The sequence below is a fragment of the Balaenoptera borealis genome, assembly GCF_965194805.1.
Source record: "Balaenoptera borealis genome assembly, chromosome: 14".
NCBI classification, from domain to species: domain Eukaryota; kingdom Metazoa; phylum Chordata; class Mammalia; order Artiodactyla; family Balaenopteridae; genus Balaenoptera; species Balaenoptera borealis.
Genome location: NC_138875.1, coordinates 53,176,093 through 53,196,485, shown reverse-complemented (window position 1 = coordinate 53,196,485; position 20,393 = coordinate 53,176,093). Strand labels below are relative to the sequence as shown.

Here is a 20,393-nt window from a genome sequence, read left to right as displayed (position 1 = left end):
AGGTGCAGGAGATTAAGAGGCACAAACTTCCAGTTGTAAAATAAATGAGTCAATGGTATGAAATGCACAGTATGGAGAATATAGTCAATAACTACGTAATATCTTTGTATGGTGACATATCTGTATCTAGACTTATTGTGGTGACCATTTTGAAATGTACAGAAATACGGAAACACTGTTGTGTAACAGGAACTAACATAGTGTTGTAGGTCAATTATACTTCAAATAAACTCATAAAAAGAGATCAGATTTATGGTTACGAGAGGTGGGGATTTGGGGAGAGGGGGTATTCGATGAAGGCAGTCAAAAGGTATAAACTTCTCGTTATAAGATAAATAAGTACTAGGGATGTAATGTATAACATGATAAACATAATTAGCACTGCTGTGTGTTATTTATATATGAAAGTTGTTAAGAGAGTAAATCCTAAGAGTTCTCATCACAAGGAAAAAAATTTTTCTATTTCTTTAATTTTGCATCTATATGAGATGGTGGATGTTCACTGCACTTACTGTGATCATCATGTCATGATGTATGTAAGTCACATCATTTGTTGTACACCTTAAACTTATACAGTGTTGTATGTCAATCATAATTCAATAAAATTGGAAGAAAAAATGGTTAATTAAAAACAAGATAAATTTTGTGCTATGTACTTATATCTCAATAAAGCTGTTATTTTTAAATGTTTTAAATTTTGCCAGGATATAGACTATTAGTAGAATTTTCATATTGTAATCGTAACAAGGTGAGACGGGTACATAAAGGAACAATAAACGAAAAAAAGTTAGAAACCTCTATGGTTTTAACAGGAAGCTTAGAGTGGCAATCTCAGTATCACACAGAACAAACACAATGACTACAATGTTTTATGTTTTTATAAACTAGAACCATCTTATGGTTTTGACAAGACCTAAGTTTTACAAGATTTAAAGGAGGGACAATACCCTCATTTAGGACAATTATTTAATCAGCTGCATTTTCCAGGTTTAGTTCTGAAAGAGCTAAAAACAGACCTGCCTCTTGTCAAGAGAAGGGTAGGTAGATCTAAGCCCTTCTGGATCACTACTCATTGATGAAATAAAAATAAGGGAGAGAGACCTGAAACACAGTAAGGCTCGAAGAGACTTAAGAGTCTTAGGATCTCACTTATAACAATAATGGATTATTTTGAAAGCTATACCTATAAGTAGTAGTAGATAGGTATTCTATGAATAAACAGACACAAGAGACGAACCTAAAAAACCTCATTTGCATGATTAATTTAAACCTCTTTCATTAATCCTTTAGCAAAGATGCTTTAAAGAGCAAAAAACACGTAATTTTCTGAATCTTCTCCTTTATACCTTTGATTAAAAATCAAGCAATAAAAGCAAGAAGAAAAACTATTAAGAGATTTAGATTATTTATAAATACTATTCTTAAGACAAATTTTCCCAAAAGCTAAACTCCCAAGAAACTTCCCATACTTCTTTGGTTATCTTTAAAATTCTCTAATATTGAACGCAATTTGAAATAAGTGGGTTATTTTGGCCTGATATCATAGATGCAAATTAAAAAAGTTAAAATGGTTTAATAATACTTAACCAATAGTGCTTTCTTCCCCCTCAGGTTAACTTCACATAAAAAGCACTCACAGATCCAACATACTGACAATCTTATGCAGATTTTAAATTAATATAAAGGTTACACATTTAAGATTAACTAAATGCCAATCTTTATATAAAACTCTGCTTAAATCCTAAACTACTGAAAATGACTTGAAGAGTTACGTTTAAGTTACCTTAGGCATTCAATCATGCGAGAAGCAATTTTCTTCCGACGCATCATGCTGGACACCCATATGCGGCTGATCCCACAGATTGCAGGCTCTGGCAATGTTGAGCAGCACCAGGCTTTTTGCCTTTCAAATCTGACTTTTTCTTCTTCTGACCTGATAACTGGAAGTTTTTCTTCTATAACTCTGTAGCCCTATATGTAGCAAAATAGGGGGAAAATTTTAAACTTTATTTTTATTGGAGTATAGTTGATTTACAATGTTGTGTCAGTCTCTGCTGCATGGCAAAGTGACTCCACTATACACACAGACATTGTTGGAGGGGCGAGAATTTTAAAGTGGGAATATTATTAAGCAACTGTCTAGTACTGACCTTAGTGAGGAGGTCACTACTGTTGTCTGGCTTCTTAACAAACTATGGGAACCACTTACGCTTTCACCCTCATTTTAGGAAATAAACAGACCTAGATCTACATTCTGTTCTCACTAGTTATGTGACCATGAGATAAAGTTACTTAATTATGCTCTGGGTTCCCTACCAGTAAATTGGAACTCTCCACCACCTCCTTCAGAGAATTGCTGAGATTAAATAAGGAAATATATACAAAGCAGCCTGCCATCACAGCTGGCACATAATAGGAACTGAATGCTAATTTTCTCTACCTCCCATATCCTAGGACCAGCAAAAGGACATGTTAAGAACTCGGCAGTCACAACTGTTTCTGGGGCTGCTGCCATAGTTCTAGGGTTCACAGCTGTGCAGGAACTAGGATGAGGGATGGCAGAGGAATCAAGAGTTAAAAAGGTCCTTTCCCTACACTCCTACCTCTTAAAAAAATAAATAAATACTCTAAAAAAACATACATCTCTTCTGCCAGTCTAGTGGCCAAAAAGGGACATGGCTAGCCTTCTGATGGGACATGGTACACAAGTTAAAACAATCAGACAACACAAGTGAGAGTTAACAAAGAACAAATAAGCAAATATTACACAACTATGTTCTAATCTAAACACTGCTACAAGTCATTTTTGGAACTAGGTAGAATAAAAATTTAAAAAACACAAGGGTGGGGAGTTCCCTGATAGTCTAGTGGTTAGGACTCAGTGCTTTCACTGCCGTGGCCAATTCAGTCCCTGGTCAGGGATCTGAGCTCCCGCAAGCCATGCAGCGCAGCCAAAAAAAAAAAAAAACACTGTAAGAAACAGTCAAAAACAAGACAGATGTCTGCAATTTCTTTTAATGCTTAGTCATTTGCCAAACAGATGTAAGAATGCTCTATCATAAAATTTGCAAATATCTTTGTCACTGTGCAAATCTGACTTCAAATATTTAATTTCCCTCATCTAATTAACTTCATTTGTTTCAATCATCAATTTTGTCTAAAAACTGATACTTCCCTCAAGTCGGTATCTTACTATTAACCCTCCTCAGGAGTAATAAATCATGCTAGTTGGAGTGAAATTAAGGGAGGTGAGTTGCTAAGGACAATCCTTAAACACACAACAGTTATTCAATACACACTGAAAGCACTGTGGCATTCAGGAAAATCAAGCATGACATTGTTGATATCTCTTAAAAGTGGGACAATCAAGACTCAGGGACCTATCAAGCGGATAAATGATAAAGCAAAGAATAAATCCACTGCAATGAAAAAATAAACCCACACGATTTGTACTATGCAAAAATGAACTCAATTACAGTATGGCAAGCTTCTATGAGTTATTCATTTTATATCAAATTTGTATCTCCAAACTACTTTGTCAGCTATTTAAATCAAATTTGTAATTACAAACAGCAAGATTCATAAACTACACAATTTCAGGTTGAATTTTTTTAATGCAGCTTAACATATGGAAATTAACTCACGCAGATTTGTTTCGACTTTGTACTTTATTAGAAAATTTTATGATGAAGCATACACTTGCAGGCAACTAAAAGATACTATTGTTTGTTTTTTTGCACAATTTGGCTCTTAAACACAAGCCAAGTCCTCATCTAGAGCTCAACCAAAGAAATGGTGATCCACTGCAGGGGTGCGCAACTTTTCATAAAGGGCCAGGCAATAAGTATTTTAGGCTTTGCAGCATACCTGGCCTCTGTTGCAACTACTCAACTCAGTCTTTGTAGTGTGAAAGCAGCCACAGACAATATGTAAGCAAATGGGCATGGCTGTGTTACAATAAAACTTTATAAAAACAGGCTGGGTTTTGCCTTCAGGCTGTAATTTGCCAACCCTTGATTTATTCCAGTGCTGAAGGGACTGAGACAGACATTACGTTAGCAGCCAACAAGGAAACTTCCCGAACAAAATTTAATAGTACTTTTGATTTATAGAATTTTTCTCTTATACTTTATACTGACTTGAGAAACTAATTCCCATGCAAGATACAACTCCACTGTAGTAAAGAATTACACACAGGAATTCTTGCATTCATACTCTTCCTTACATAAAATGCTGAAAAATTTACCAGGATTATGTTATTCCTGTAACTCTTTAAACACCATACTACATACGACCACTCTTTAAAAATCACTTACCCATTGGATATGTTCTGCAATTAGGCAACCAACTACTTTTTTGTCATTAGAAATAAAGAGAAGTGTTTTTGTTCTGGAATAGCACATTAGTGGAGCCTGCTGGAAACCTAAATCATTATCAACCATCTCTCTAATCTCGTCAACCTGCCAAATAAAGAACAATATTTTTTTTAACAACAAAAGCATTTTATATATGTAAAAATATACTATTTCAGTTCAATAAATTGAGTATATTATTCCAAGCAGGATATCCTCTGAAGAGTGCTTCTGAATGACTGTCCTGACCAATAAATGTTTTTCAAGCCCTGTGGACCAATTTGCAAAAGGAGGAAAGAATGGAGAGTAATGTCAAGCCCAGCAGTCTGGGAACAACAGGAGTGAGAGCTCCTACAATAGGTAATAAGAACAAAGACTTCCCATTAGAAGGATCATGGGTTTGAGTATTGGAGAGAACTTCACTGGAATCTTCGCCAGGCAAGCCACGCTTTTCTTCTTCGCAAGGCTTAATGAGTACTCTCATCAGTAAAATGCAGGTGAACACAGAGGACAGACATAAATGTTTACTCCTTATCAACCATTTATAGGCCAGACATTATGCAAAGCACTTTATCAATAGTATCTCATTTAAATCCAACACCTCTTAGAGGCTTATAGTTTCTTTTGCATATGGAAGAAATAAAATTCAAAAGTAACTTTCCCATGTCAGATATGGGACATCTAGAACCAAAAAGCTGGGATTTCTGGGATTTGAACCTATAATGTTAATATGGCATCAAACTGCTTCTTTCTGTTTACCTCCTAGAATTGTGGTCAAGGTCAAATACGATAAGCTCAAACTTTTATAGGTTCTCAAAGTCAAGATTTTTGTAGGCACTCAAACATTAGTTCCTTCCCCAGTTAAAAAATAATCTGTAAATATTCAGTCCAATAAACATTCATTTGTGACACTAAGTTTAAAATGCAAATAACACCTAAGAGGGTTAAGTACTCACACCTCTGACATGCAGAATACCATGTAATACATCTCTTATTCAGTGACGAAAACTTAAGTCCTCTTAATCCTAAAACAATATCCCACAATACAATACTTGACTCAGTTCCTAAAGGCAAATGACTCACAATTCCTTAGATTTTAATTTTTAACCTATTATGGGTTACTAACCAGTAACATACTGAATTGTAGGTTACTAAGAGTCTGTCCTGAGAAATGAAAATGAGGAAATTAGAATTTCCTGTGGAGTCTTGGTAAGAAATGTCTGGACGCCACATGCAGTAAAGCAAAGTACCCACTGTGCATTTCCAAATGATAACAGTTGGAATTCCAAAAATTCCATAATTTAATTTTCATTTAGTCAATTACTAATCCAACATTAATTCAACAAGTATTTGTTTCTGTGCAAGGATCAATGTTTCAAATACAAGACAGGTTTATGTGCCATTCTAAATACTACTTGTCTATACTGTTCAGCAGTGGTAACATGGGGGCTTATTTGAGTATCGGGTATTGTTCAGTTATATAGTCAGGGTACCTGAAAAGTCAGGAACCACAGGATAAACGTATACAAATGATCCTTGAACAACACAGGTTTGAACAGGATGGGTCCACTTTTACATGGATATTTTTCAATAGTAAATACTTCAGTACTACATGGTCCGTGGTTGGTTGAATCCGAAGATACAGAGGAACCTAGCACACCGAATTATATGTAGATTAACACTGCCTCCCCCAACCGTTGTTCAAGGATCAACTGTACTGTAAGTGGAATGTTAGCTATATTTTCAAATAACAGGTTCAAAGTGTTTTTCTTCAACCTCCCTTTCAGGTGAAGTATTCCTAAATCTAAAGAGGTCCAACTATTAACCTGAGAAAAGTAAATAAACTACTTTCCCTGTGTTTCTAGATATGTTGAAAACACTCTAGTTTAATTAAGTTTTTCAGATAAACAGTCAGATCCATTGCTTTACATTATGAGGTACTTCTGAAAAAGCATCTGGAGGAAAAACATTTTGAGTATATTATTTGAAAATGTAATTAATATATTCATTAAAAATAAGTTTGTCCTATGGCCTCCTGACATTTAGGGTACTCTATATAAATAAAATGGTTCCAGACTTCATTATCTCTCTGGTTCATTTCTCTGAACCCTAAATTGGACTAAAACCTGGCTCACACTAGATAAGAGGATTTTAAGTTTTCTCCGTTACATTTATAAATCAGAATATATCTGATTTTCTACCTTAAGATTACGATTACTTCATGTTTAACTTAAGGATAACTATGATCTACTACTATATCCCCTTCTGCAATAAGCTTTTATTTAGAAATTTACTCTCAGAATAAAATGACATTTATTAATTTTAGTTTTATAAATTATGATTCAGATTTTTATTTTAATTTTGATTCTTGAAATCACTTATGTGGCATTATTCATTACTATGCCTTCATACCATCACTCAAATTACTGGTAATATGAGACAGTAATCAATCAATCCACTAAAAATTCATTTCACTTATGCTAGATACACTACAAAGTTAAAGCATAATTTTTCAGTTGGGTTGTGACTAAATGCTTATTTCTTGTTTTCAGAACTGGTTTTTAAATGTGCTCTGCCAGCAATAAGTTATACTCTTAAAATTAGCTGCAAAATTATACTATTCATTCTGTGTGAAAGTTCACTGGAAATTTACCTTTTTCAGGGCATACTTTGGGTCTTCAGGAAGAACCATTATTATCCTGCCATCAGGATATTCAGCTAGAATTCTTTCTTTTTTCCAACCCTAGACATATATATTAAAAAAAGAATTAATTTATTTATCACATTTCATACATCATATTCATGTACAATAAGAAAAATATATCAATGTGTCTAAAAATTACAGACACGGAAAAGTATATGCTCGTTAATATTTAATGAGACATGATAAATCAGCTGATTTGTATAATAGGTATAATACAAGCTAATTTCTCTCTACTATTCATTCAGAGATCTAATACCACAACAGCATTTCTAATTTATCATTTCCCATTTTAAATTAATTTTGAAAATGACACACCAAAAACAAGCCCCTTAAGGTCAGTGATTCCCAGCACCTAAAGGATAACTCACCCAGTTTCTTGATAAGAAAATTAAAGTCTTAAATTTCTTTGGAACATCGTTACCTCCACAAACAAACACTCATGGTTTTATGTCTGGCATGCCAAAGACCTCCAGGAGGTTTTAAATGAACTGATTTGCATGCAGTAGCCCAATATGTAAGGAATAGTTTTTATTCTTATTGATCACAACTATCAAAGTCACAAGAAGGATACTATAAAAATATAACTACCTTCTAAGAATCTAATAGGGAAGGAGAGGCTACGTTGTGTGTATCTGAAGTTAAACATACTCAAAAAAAGAGAGGTAATAAACTCTTCTTCAGATCCACACTCGTGGTGATTAATGAGCAGAACCTGCATGAAAAAAAAAACAAAACAAAAGCCACTTAAATCTAGTAAGATGGGACTGAACCAGAGGTTAAAACTAGGAGCTTTGAAGTTAAAAGTAAGTACAGAAGGAATGAGCTTAACTGGTTGTTCCATTTGTCTTACCCAACCAACTTTAAATAAAAATGCCTTTCAAGAAGCAATATGTACTTCTATTAAAGAAAACCAGCACCTTCTTTCTGAGATTTGTTTGAGAATATTAAAGCTCAATGAAACCAAGAAAAAGGCAACTATATTTTTAAAAATACTATGGCAAGTCTGAAAGGAGGTTGATTTTCTTAAATAATCCAGAATGGTCTTTTTGGGAGAGGGCAGGATCTTAGCTGGGGACAAAAAGTCTAGAAACAAACTTGGTATAAATCACAATTTGGATTAAAGTATTTAAAATCAGAATTTGTTTAAAAAACAGAGCACCCAAAGGTAAAGTAAAATTCAGACTATAATTATGATGGTAATGCGTTCCCAAGATTTGAGAAGAAAAAAGGAGCAGAAACAATAGTTACAGAAGTCATTTTTTTCAAACTAGAAACGAAATCTGAATCATATCCAGACTTGAATATAGGTAAATGCTTTAAAAAGGCATAAAAGATATCACCCTCTTTAAAAACAAATTTACATTAATATGTTATTTTTGGGAAAAGTTTAAAAAATAAATCTATTTCACATAAAATGAAAATGGAGACTTTTCATTTTAAAAACTAAACGACAAATTCAATGAAAAGCTAGAATTTAAGTAACCCCAACTTATAACAAAGTCATACGTCCTGAACTGAATTACCTAAAGATAATTTGATAAGCTATTTTCCTACTGTCTTTAAAAATAACAATACTGGTCTAACGTCATTATATTGCACCGTAGGCACTAGATACATTATTTTGCTTTACTGACTTTTTAGTACAAAACTTTCTCTTGAAACAAGTTGAGACTTGCGTGTTCACACAGGAAATGTTATCACAATTGGATTTGATACAATTTTTTAAAATGTTTTAAATATGATTGTTTTTTCATGTACATGTATAAGAAGCAGGAATTGCAAAGGGCAGAGTTATTACTGCTTAGGTTTCTAATGTTCATGAAGACAGCATATTTAAGTGAAAACTTTTTAAGAGTTCTGGAATAAAATTTCAGGGTTTAAATCCCATTTCTTGGTAGTTGCTAGCTACATGGTCTTGGGCGAATCACTGGAACTCTCCTTGTTTCCTGACCTAGGCTATGGACAAAATCGCTGTCATCACATACATTACTTAGGAGTTTAGAGGACTGCATTTAAGAGATGATACCTCACAGAGAGTAGCCACTCAGTAACTCTTAGTAACTTCCACTCTACCTTCCTAATGGCATCAAACTAAAATCCATGTACTACTTTAAGAAAACACAATAAAGTCCCCAAAGTTAAATACGACAATAAATTCAAATCCTGGACAAGGCAAAGATGAAAGAACCAATTTGGCTAATATCTGTCAAATAAGATACTAAAGACATTTATATGCTTCAACTGCAGTTAACTCTTTCCTGGAGTCAATAACCACATGATCCTCCTATCTTTAGAATACTTAGATGAGATGAAATGTGTCTGCTACTTGAAACTGAGGCAGAGGTGGAGGTTTTGGGAAGGGTAAATGCAATTTAGAGGAAGAACCAAATAGCCACAGCTTTTTTGCAAAGATATAAATTTCAATGCAGTGCATTTACACCTTTCACCTTTAGCTCTAACATGTTACACATATCCCTCTGCTAGCAAGTGGTATTTTCCAAACCCCAAATATTCTTAATTCACCCATCCGGCTACTGAAAAGCAGAACGCTTTACACTGCTGATAGCAATCAATGATTTTTTTTTTGCCCCAACCCCATTGTAGTTACTCTAGACTTCAGAGTCTAAAGAATGGAAGGGGTTTTTCCTCTTTTTCCATTTGAAAAAGATTACAATTGAAAACAAAATACATTGGGTGGTGAATATATTGATGTATACAATTGTTGAAATTCATCAACCAAACATTTAGATCTGTGCGTTCAAGTTATATACGTTCATACTAATCACTTTCATAAAAGGCTGAATGGAAATACCCATGAAAGAATACCCTGAAAAATAAAACCAATAACCAGCTTTTCAAAAAAATTATCAACAAATATGGCAAGGAAAAAAAAAAAAAAAAGACCTAGAGGGAGAAACTTTAGATTAAAAGAGATTTAAGAGACATACCAACCAATGCAACATATGGACCTTAATTCAAACAGTATAGAAAATTACGAGATATTTGGGGAGATTCTGAACCCTGAGGGAATATCTGATATTAAGGAATTAAATTTTAAAGGTGTGGTTATACTCTTTAAATCCTGTTTATGGTAAAAAAAAAAAAAAGAGTAATCTTTTCATCTTTTAAAAATACATATTTAAAAATATCCACTAAAATGATAATGTGATACCTGGGTTTCACTTTAAAATAATTAGGAGGGTTGGATGCAAGAAGATTTCCCATGAATTGTGACTTGTTAAAGCTAAGTGATGAGTACCTGGGGACTCACTGTTTGGTGGTGGGGATCGGGGGCGAGATGGGGTAGACTGTTTTGGAAAGTTCAAATCACCCATTGTCAAAACTGTGCCCAAGGCCCAAGGCTTGCTCAAATACCATTTATTCAGAAGTGAAAAATGAATGTCAAATGAATCCAGTCAGCAGAGTGGTTAGACCTGAGGCTGGGAAAAGCACTGACTGCAGTGGGGGCACAGAGCGGCTTCTGAGATGCTAGTGGTGTTTCTTGTCATGTGGGTGTTCACTTTGCAAAACTACACCATTAAGCTGAGCACTCATTATTTGGGTACCTTTCTTTACATGTTGTATTTCAATTAAAATTTTACTTAAAATTACTAGAGGAATTTGAAAAACAGACATTTTTAGTTCGACAGCAAGTCTAACACTTTTTATATGTTGAAATAGATATATTCTAAACACCATCTCTTTTTAAAATTTTAAGTCTTCAGAAACAAAAGTAAATTAAAATTAACTCATTCAAAATTCGGTCACATGCTTTTTTTGACAGTACCCAAGGCAGAAAGCATAAAAAACTGCAGAAAAACTGCGTAAGAGAAACAAATTATAGACTCTTGAAATATATAAAAATATTTTGTTGAAATGAATTTTAAATGTAAATGTGTACTTATGAATATTTTAAAAGTCAGCAAGGACATACACCAAAATATAAACAGAGGTTATCTGAGTGATTTAATTTTTTTCCTTTTAGTTTATCTGTATTTCCTGTTTTTTCTACTTTAATAAAATGGTATAATAGAAGTATTAATATACTTTAACTACCCCCAAGCAGCTGGTTTTAATTCATGTTTGGATACTTTGCAAAAATAATCTTGTATTAACAACAATAATGATGAAGATGTGTTTCCATGCCCTCTCCAGGCACACCACCTTTCCCGAATCTCCATGTGTTCACCAACCCAAAAGCTCTCTGAACCCTGTCCTTCTGGGTTTTTTGGAGGCTTCACTACAGAGGCAGGATTGATCAAATCATTGGCCACTGGTAACAGAACTCAATCTCCAGCCCCTCTCCCCTCCCCAGGATCAGGGTGTGAGAATTGAAAGTTCCAACCCTCTGTAGTCGGCTCCACTGGCAAACAACACCCCGTCCTTGGGTGAGTTCCAAAGGTCATCTCGTTAACATAACAAAAGACACTTTCTCCCATCACTTAGGAAATTCCAAAGGTTTTGGGAGCTGTGAGTCAGGACAAGCACTGAAGATGGGGTCAATTATTTCTGAGCTAAATTTATTGTACACACAATATATTTTGTTGAAATTCAAATAAAATAGTAAGAACCTAGTCTATTACTCATGGACCCTAGAGCCAACTACGTCACTCACTAGCTGTGTGATTTCAAGCAAAATACATATCCTTCTTTCTGCTGTTTCCTCATTTATAAATTAATTGTAACTACTTAGTGATCTGCTAAAAGAACTAAGAGGAGTTTAATATGGGTAAAATGCTTAGAGACCTTAACTAATGTCATTTCTTTTCCCTCTTAAATGTAAAATAAATTAATTTGTATCAATTCATTTACCCCCAAAAAATTCCTCTGGGAATTAAAAAACATGAAGATATCTTATATATTGATTTGTGTTCAGTCAACCAGGCATGAATGATATAATCAGTCTATTAAAGCAAAATTAAGCACAATGCTATCTGAAGTTAACCTTCAAATCCGTTAGCTACTACTACTAGAGTATTTCAAGATTCATGGCTTCCCATTTTAAATGACTTAACCACTAAAAGCCAGCCAACCTGTTTAAGTTAATTTTTCATAGTTTTAAAGAAGGTATTCAGAAAAACGAAAGTCCCATGACACAGTGGGGTTTTTTAATTCATTGAGTCACAAATCAAAGAATATACACAAGAATTTGTTTTATTTTAGAAAAATCTGACTCAATTCTAAAGATGTTTTATAGACTTTTCATTTTGTAGGTATGCTATGATAGCAGGATCTCCTCCAGTGTACTTTTCTCATTCTCTGCAATATTTGAACTGAACAGAAGCTAGAAGCCCTAAAAGCTTCTACTCCTCCAGTAAAACTATTTGTTTTGATAAATCCTGTATCCTATGACCAATTTTCTTTGATCCAGGGGTTAAGCTACAGGGATCTGGAGTTTTGGGATGACTAGACTGCTGAGGCCTACAATGAGACTTACTATAAATATAGACCATTAGCTCCAAAACGACTAAGACTTTGTTTGACACACACTATAGCCCAAGTCATAGCACTGAAAATTAAGTAACCAATAAATATTTTTGAAACGCTGGAGTGTGCCTGAAGGACTAAAGCCTCTATTCGTAAAACCAAGAACTTAACCTCTCTGTCTTAGTTTTGTAATCCATAAAAGAGGAATGAAAACTACTTCACTAAGTTACAGTGAATTAAATAATACTTTCTGAACAATTACAAAACTTAGTTATACCTGACAGAATTTGGAAGGTAAAGAGGGGGAGAGTGCAGTCACCAAGGAGTCAAATATCATTTATAAATATTAAAATTAAAGGCAATCAACAAAACTAAACATCAAAATATAGCTAGTAAAAACTGGGAAAAGAAGATTTTACTAAAACACATTTATATACAGCTTGAGATATATATATATACATATAAGCTATACATACAATGTTGGAAACACTGAAAAAGACAAAAGTGCTTAACCAGTGGAGAATGAGACTGGAAATAGGGGAGGGAAAAAGGAGGCTTTTTTTTTTTTTCATTTTATACCTTACAATTCTGGAAATTTCCATTTCCAGGTACACATACTGCTTTTATAAATTTTCTTTTAAAAGATGAGTTGAAGAATAAAAACTTTGAAGGCCACCCTTTAATTCACCTAAATTAAAATCTTTTTAAGGAAAAAAATGTGAAAGGAAAATTTTCTCCACAATGGAGGTTTGAAGAACAAATGTTCTTAAAAGCACATGTTAAAAAGAGAAGTATTTAAATGCTCTTTCTTGCAAGTAATACAATAATGGTATATAAGAAAATTTTTTCAATAATGCCTTTTCATAACTAAGGACCATCTGATTCTGAAATACAATTTTTAAAATTACTTTGGAAGGAACTCAATGATTTACAGAGCAACATCTGTTTTCAACAGTTATTTTCCATTTCTCTAACATCCCTGTCATGTGTATATATGTTTTTTTAAATTATAGTTTTCACCACTTCCTGAGAAAAATCTAAGTTCTAAGAAATAGGTTTTTATGAGAGGTGCTTAATATGTTCTGAACAGCAAAACATTTTCATGGGTAAAATGGTAGAATCTTAAAACTACTTGGAGTTTTAATAGCTTCTGATTAAGAAAAACAAAAATCTAAAAGAAACAGAAGTGATGAAGTCTGGTTTTTATTAAAGTCACCCAATTTATAATTCAGGAAAAAAGTCTAGAGCTCACCTAATTAGATATTTTAATACATGGCAGTAACTTTCTTAAATGATGTCCACCTAATCAACTTGCTGGACTAACCAATGCTTAGTTTTCCCTGGGTAACAGAAGCTGATGCCTGGGGCACACTGACTGTCAAACAGTAAACAACTACTTTGGAATTCCAAAACTAAGTGACGTGATTACCAAGAGTCATTTGTTTGTTCCTAAACTTGTTTATGCCAATTTATTTATTATTTTAACTATAAAATGCAATCAAATAAACTGACAAAATTATAGTGCAGGGACTTCCCTGGTGGCACAGTGGTTAAGAATATGCCTGCCAACGAAGGGGACACGGGTTTGAGCCCTGGTCCGGAAAGATCCCACAAGCCGCGGAGCAACTAAGCCCGTGCGCCACAACTACTGAGCCTGCACTCTAAAGCCCGTGCGCCACAACTACTGAAGCCTGCGCACCTAGAGCCCATGCTCCGCAACAAGAGAAGCCACCGCAATGAGAAGCCCGTGGACCACAACGAAGAGCAGCCTCCGCTCGCCGCAACTAGAAAAAAAAAAACCCACACGCAGCAACGAAGACCCAAGGCAGCCAAAAATAAATGAATAAATAAACTTATTTTTTTATAAAAAAAGAAAAGCACAGGTATTTGGGTCTGCATCTCCTCTTTAAAAAACGAGTGCAAAAATAATTGTTTTAATGAAAGTTAGGCAGAACACTCTGGAAAAAAGCAAATAGGCCAAGTCTCTTTTAAAAATCAGAAATGCAACAAGAACAATTCTATACCCAGATTCTCAGGTTGCTCTGCAATATTTAAGTTCTTCCTCTATTTTTTTAAAAGTACATCATAAAGGATGGCTATGGGTGTGATTTATATGAGGAAAAAAAACAAAGCTAAACTAATTAGAGGATCCATACTCAAAGAAGCAGCTTCCCCCCATCAATTACACTTAACATACATTGATAGGCTTCAAATTATAATAAAATGTTTAAACTGTGTAATGACCCTATAGAAGACATTGTTCTTTGCCCATCCCAAGCCATTCTCTCCCATTCTTTTTTTTGACCATTTTGTTTGGGGCGGTAATATGTGTATTTCCAACAATAAAGTCCAAATAGTCCAGTGTTTCTCAACAGGGCTGTTACTGGCACTTTAGGCTAGACATTCTACCTTCTTTGGAACTGTCACACGCACTGCAAAAAGTTTAGTACCCCTAAACCCTGCCCACCAAATGTCAATATTCTCCACATATTTCCAGATGCTACCTAACAGAAGTTATGTAATAAACACCCCATTCCCCTACCTTGAGAACCACTGGCATAATAAATCATATTCTCTTACTTCTTTTTGACAGATTCTTGCATTCCCAGCTCTCTTGCAGCTAAGGGGAGCTACCAGGCCCAGTTCCGGTGAATGAGACATAGGGAACTTTGCAAGAGCTTCTGGAAAAATGCTGTTCTTCACTGATAAAAGGAAAAAACCACTTGAGGGACTCTTTTTGAAAGAATACCCACTCCAACCAACATTCCTGCTTTAAATCTGAACACGGTATCTGGACTACAGAAGTTTACTTTATGGACCATGAAGTTACAGCTATGAAGCTAAAAAGTCAACACACTAAGGAGAGGAGGGCACTGAAGGAGAAATACCCAGTGTTCATGTTGGGTATTTTTAAAAAACATTTTTTTGATTGTTGAACTGCTGAATGGAACAACCCGAAGACTACGTACCTCCAGACTTCTTCTTAAGAAAACATATATCCTTATGATTTAAGCTACTATTAGCTGGGTATTCTGATACTAAGGATCTACACTTGAATCAACTTTTTTGATTAACTGACCCAATTTTCCCAATTGTGTCAGTTAAGAAAACTTCTGTAATTACATCATCAAATCTATTACTATAGGAATAATATTTCTCTTAAGGTATAACTCGGGTCAGACCTAACTAAAAGTCAAATGAAGAATTATGAGATTCTTTTCTCTCCTGTCATTCGCAAATACTAAGGAATCCAAAACATCCCTTTATTAGGATTCATCAATTAAGCACTTTTCAACTTGTAGCAATAATCTCCCAGTATATAAGAAATATTTCATTTGATGTCAGTCTCATCTCAAGGTCATCTGGGCTTAGTGAGCAAATCTACTGACCTCTTCTGTTTCACTCATGATTTTAAAAAATTCATGGCCCAAACTCCACTCCACCCCAAGTCCCAAATCCATTAGTGAAAAATGTTCTCAAAATGTATATCTTTGGGAGTTCCACTCCCAGTTAAGATAAAGAAGGTCATAAAAAGATCACTGGTCCTGCTGTAATAAGAAAACACCCAATAAACTAAAAAGCATGTTTTTTTTTAAGGCAATGAAGAGCTGTGGACTGATTTCCAGAGATGAACCCGCCCTACCTAGGTGAGCAGAGACCAGCAGCCATTTTTATCCCTAAGACATTGACCAATCAGTGTCTTAGAGGAGCAGGATTGCCACAGGCAGAGAACAAGAAAAGTCTCCTACTGGGACAGGGAAAAATCAATCAAATTCTTAATGGTCATAAGTGAGCTGACATGGAAGTCTGAAATCTGGAGGAGCGCGAAACACAGAGGTAATTCTCCACCAACTCTCTCCCATGGGACATCTGGTGAGTGGCGCTAGGAGGTATAGAGAGATCTGTGTACTGTGGAGTTTAGATCCTCAACCTCTGCTGGAGAGAGGCACCTGATCCCAACCTTAAGACATCAAAAATCCAAATGGATAGAATAACTAAAATTTCAACCCAACTCAACTCCTAATGAAATCTAAGAGATCAGCCCCTTAATGTAGTTGCCAGACAGAAAGAAGGGAAAGCTTTGGCTAGGGGGCGGGGGGGTGGGGGCAGGGAAGGGAATTATCTGATTATCTACTTCAGTTGCTAGTGTTCTTTTATACACAATGTCCAATGTCCAAGAAAAACTTACAAGGCAAGACAGGAAGATTTAATATTGTCAACAGGTCAGTTCTTCCCAACTTGATCTATAGAGTCAATGCAATTCCAATCAAAATCCCAGCAAGCTATTTTGTGGATATTGACAAACTGATTCTAAAGTTTATATGGAACTCTTCAGGCAAAAGAAGAAATTTTATTGCAAAAAGAAAAAAAAAATAAAGTTTATATGGAGAGGCAAAAAAGTCAGAATAGCTAACACAATATTGAAAATGAACAGAGTCAGAGAACTAACACTATTGGACATCAAGACTTACTGTAAAGCTACAATCATCAAGCCAGTGTGACACTGGTGAAAGAAGAAAACAAAGAGACAATGAAACAGAATAGAAAGCCCAGAAATAGACCCACATATAGTCAACTGATCTTTGGTAAAGAGAGCAACAGCAATACAATGGAGAAAAGACAGTCTTTTCAACAAATGGTGCTGGAACTACTACTATATGTCCACGTGCAAAAAAAAAAGGATTTAGACACAGACCTTACACCCTTCACAAAAATTAACTCAAAATGGACCATAGATGTAAATGTAAAATGCAAAACTATAAAAACTCCTAGGAGATAACAAAGGGAAAAATCCAGATGACCTTAGGTATGGCAATAATTCTTTAGATACAACACCAAAAGCACAATCCATGAAAGAAAGAACTGATAAGATGGACTTCATTAAACTTAAAATTAAAAACTTCTGCTCTGCAAAAGACACTGTCCAGAGGATGAGAAGACAAACCTCAGACTGGGAGATATCAATATTTACAATGACCTAGCTCATAAAGGGCTGTTATCCAAAATATACAAAGAATTCTTAAAACTCAACAATAAGAAAACAAACAACCTGTTAAAAAATGGGCCAAAGACCTGGACAGATGCCTCACCAAAGAAGATATACAGATGGCAAATAAGCATATGAAAAGATGCTCCCTATTCTGTCACCATGGAAATGCAAATTAAAACAACAGTAAGATACAATACACAACCATTAGAATGGCTAAAACCCAGAACACTGACAACATCAAATGTTGACAAGAATGTGGAGCAACAGAAAAATCTCATTCATTGCTAGTGGGAATGCAAAATGGTACAGCCACTTTGCAAAACAGTTTGGCAGTTCTTACAAAACTAGACATACTCCTACCACACGACCCAGCATTTGCACTCCTTAGTATTTACAAAAACAAGCTGAAAATGTATGTCCACACAAAAACCTGCACATGGACATTTATAGCAGCTTTATTCACAATTGCCGAAATGTGGAAGCAACCAAGATGTTCTTCAGTAGGTGAACAGGTAAATAAATTATGATACATCAGGATAATAAAATATTATTCATCACTAAAAAGAAATGAGCTATCATGAAAAGATGCAGAGTAACTTTCAATGCATAATACTAAGTGAAAGAAGTCAATATGAAAAGGCTACATACTGTATGATTCCAATTACATACCATTCTGGAAAAGGCCAAACTTTGGAAACAGTTAAAAAGATCAGTGGTTGCCAGGGGCTGGGGCGGGGGTTAGGCAAGGATGAAGCAGGGGAGAACAGAAAAACTATTCTGTATGACATTACTGGATACATGTCATTATGTATCTTTTAAACCCATGAAATGTACAACACCAAGAGTGAACCCTAATATATACTATGGACTTTGGGTGATAATTTGTTAATGTAGGTTCATCAATTGCAACAAATGTACAACTCTGGTGTGGAATGTTAAGCATATGTAGGGGCAGGAGTATACAGGAACTCTCTCTACCGTAGGCTCAATTTCCCTATAAACTTAAACTGCTCTATAAAAATAAAGTCTAGGGCTTCCCTGGTGGCGCAGTGGTTGAGAATCTGCCTGCCAATGCAGGGGACACGGGTTCGAGCCCTGGTCTGGGAAGATCCCACCTGCTGCGGAGCAACTAGGCCCGTGAGCCACAACTACCGAGCCTGCGCGTCTGGAGCCTGTGCTCCGCAACAAGAGAGGCCGCGATAACGAGAGGCCCGCGCACCGCGACGAAGAGTGGCCCCCGCTTGCCGCAATTAGAGAAAGCCCTCGCACAGAAACGAAGACCCATCACAGCCATAAATAAATAAATAAATAAACAAACAAACAAATAAATAAAGCTAGTGAAGCAAGCACAGGGAGCTTAATATCTAAAAAAATAAATAAATAAATAAAGTCTATAAAAAAAAGTAAGACCATGGACAGAAATAGGAAATTATGATTCAAGATCAAGAGGGGAAAAGTCAATAGAAACAGACCCAGTGTGACCCAAATGTTTGAATTGTCAGAAAAGAACTTTAAAATTGCTATTACACGTATGCTAAAGATTTTAAAGGACAAGAGGACAAACTATGTGAAAGAAGAATTTCAGGAGAGAAACTAAAACTCTCAAAGATGTAATTCCTGTGATAGAAGGATTAGAAGCATTATTTTTATATATAAAGAAAAATTTATCTTACAGAAAATTAAAATTAAACACAACTGAAGAAAAACCACTGGTACAAAATAATCTATAATGACCTCTTACATCTTAGCAAAAAAAAAAAAAAAAAAAAAGAGTTAAATTACTCTATTTTTCTAAACAAAGAACAAACGATTTTAGCACCTAAATTCAGTCAGATATATAATTCAATATGCAAACCTAGTTAATAAACCTCTAACTGCCACAATGAATTCAAATTTGGGCTGCTTTACATATTTTGAAGTATGTTACTATTCTGTCTAACTTACAATATGTTCCATGTCCCCCAAAGATATTTATACTATTAATTCCCAATGATTTACTATCAACAAATATCAGAGTTGCCAAAGCCCAGAGAAATCTTCTGGTTTAATCTCATTTTTAAATGAGAAAACTGAGACTCACCACTCTTGTTCTGTGGCTTCAAATCAAAATCTGTTCTTTAATTCAATGTATTTGTTGAGCCCCTACTACGCATTGGCAGGTGCTCTTCAGCATGATAAACAGACTATCAAGGACTCTGCTTCGACACAGCTTCTACTCCAGTGGGGAATACACACAACAAACTTTCAGAGTGTGATAAATTATACAGACAGAAGAGGGACAAGGGGAGCTATTTTGTACTGGGTGGTCAGGGAGGGTGTCTTTAAGACCAGAATGAAGAGAGCCAGTATGTGAAGATCTGAGAGAACACTCCAAGAAAAAGTAATATAAGTACAAATACACCAAGAATGGAATGTGGTTGAAGTGGTTTAAGAACACAAGAAAGATCTGCATGACCGGAGTACAGCAAGTAAGGGGAAGAGTGTAAGGAGATGCGATTAGAGAAGGGGGAGTGTGTGGGGCCTTGATGCCACAGTTAAGTACTCTGAATTTTATTCTACGTGTGATGCGAATTCACTGGAAAATTTTAAAGAAAGGAAGGACATAATCTGATTCAAGTTTTTAAAAGATTGCTATGGACAACATGGAGAAAGACTGCAGGGAAACAAAAATGGAAGTTGGGAGACGAGTTAGGAAAGTGGTCCAGGCAAAAAATGATGCCAGCTTGGTTCAGAGCAGGAGCAGCAGACATGACAAAAGTGGGAGTATTTGGAATCTATTTTGAAGGTGAAATTCACTAATGGATTGAGTTAGAAGCACAATAAAAAGAAAACTGAAGGACTGTTCTGAAGTTTTCAGCTTGTGGATATGAGTAAATGGTGGTACCATCTCTGGAATAGAGAAAAGTAGGGGATAAACAGA

General features: G+C 35.2%; 1 protein-coding gene across 10 annotated transcripts in view; it reads right to left on the bottom strand.

The window, feature by feature from the left end:
• ESCO1 (establishment of sister chromatid cohesion N-acetyltransferase 1) overlaps positions 1–20,393 on the bottom strand; it is a 65,532-nt gene that overhangs the window by 4,706 nt on the left and 40,433 nt on the right. For 7 of the 10 annotated variants that reach the window (XM_082353548.1, XM_082353542.1, XM_082353544.1 and 4 more), the window contains 3 exons: positions 7,006–7,095; positions 4,317–4,460; positions 1,784–1,971 (listed from right to left, as the gene is read on the bottom strand). In XM_082353548.1, coding sequence (XP_082209674.1) covers positions 1,784–1,971; positions 4,317–4,460; positions 7,006–7,095 — 422 coding nt within the window. Of the gene's footprint in view, positions 1–1,783; positions 1,972–4,316; positions 4,461–7,005; positions 7,096–7,644; positions 7,769–20,393 lie in introns of those variants that run through there. The other 3 variants (XR_014233995.1, XR_014233996.1, XM_082353549.1) reach the window with 3 other exon arrangements.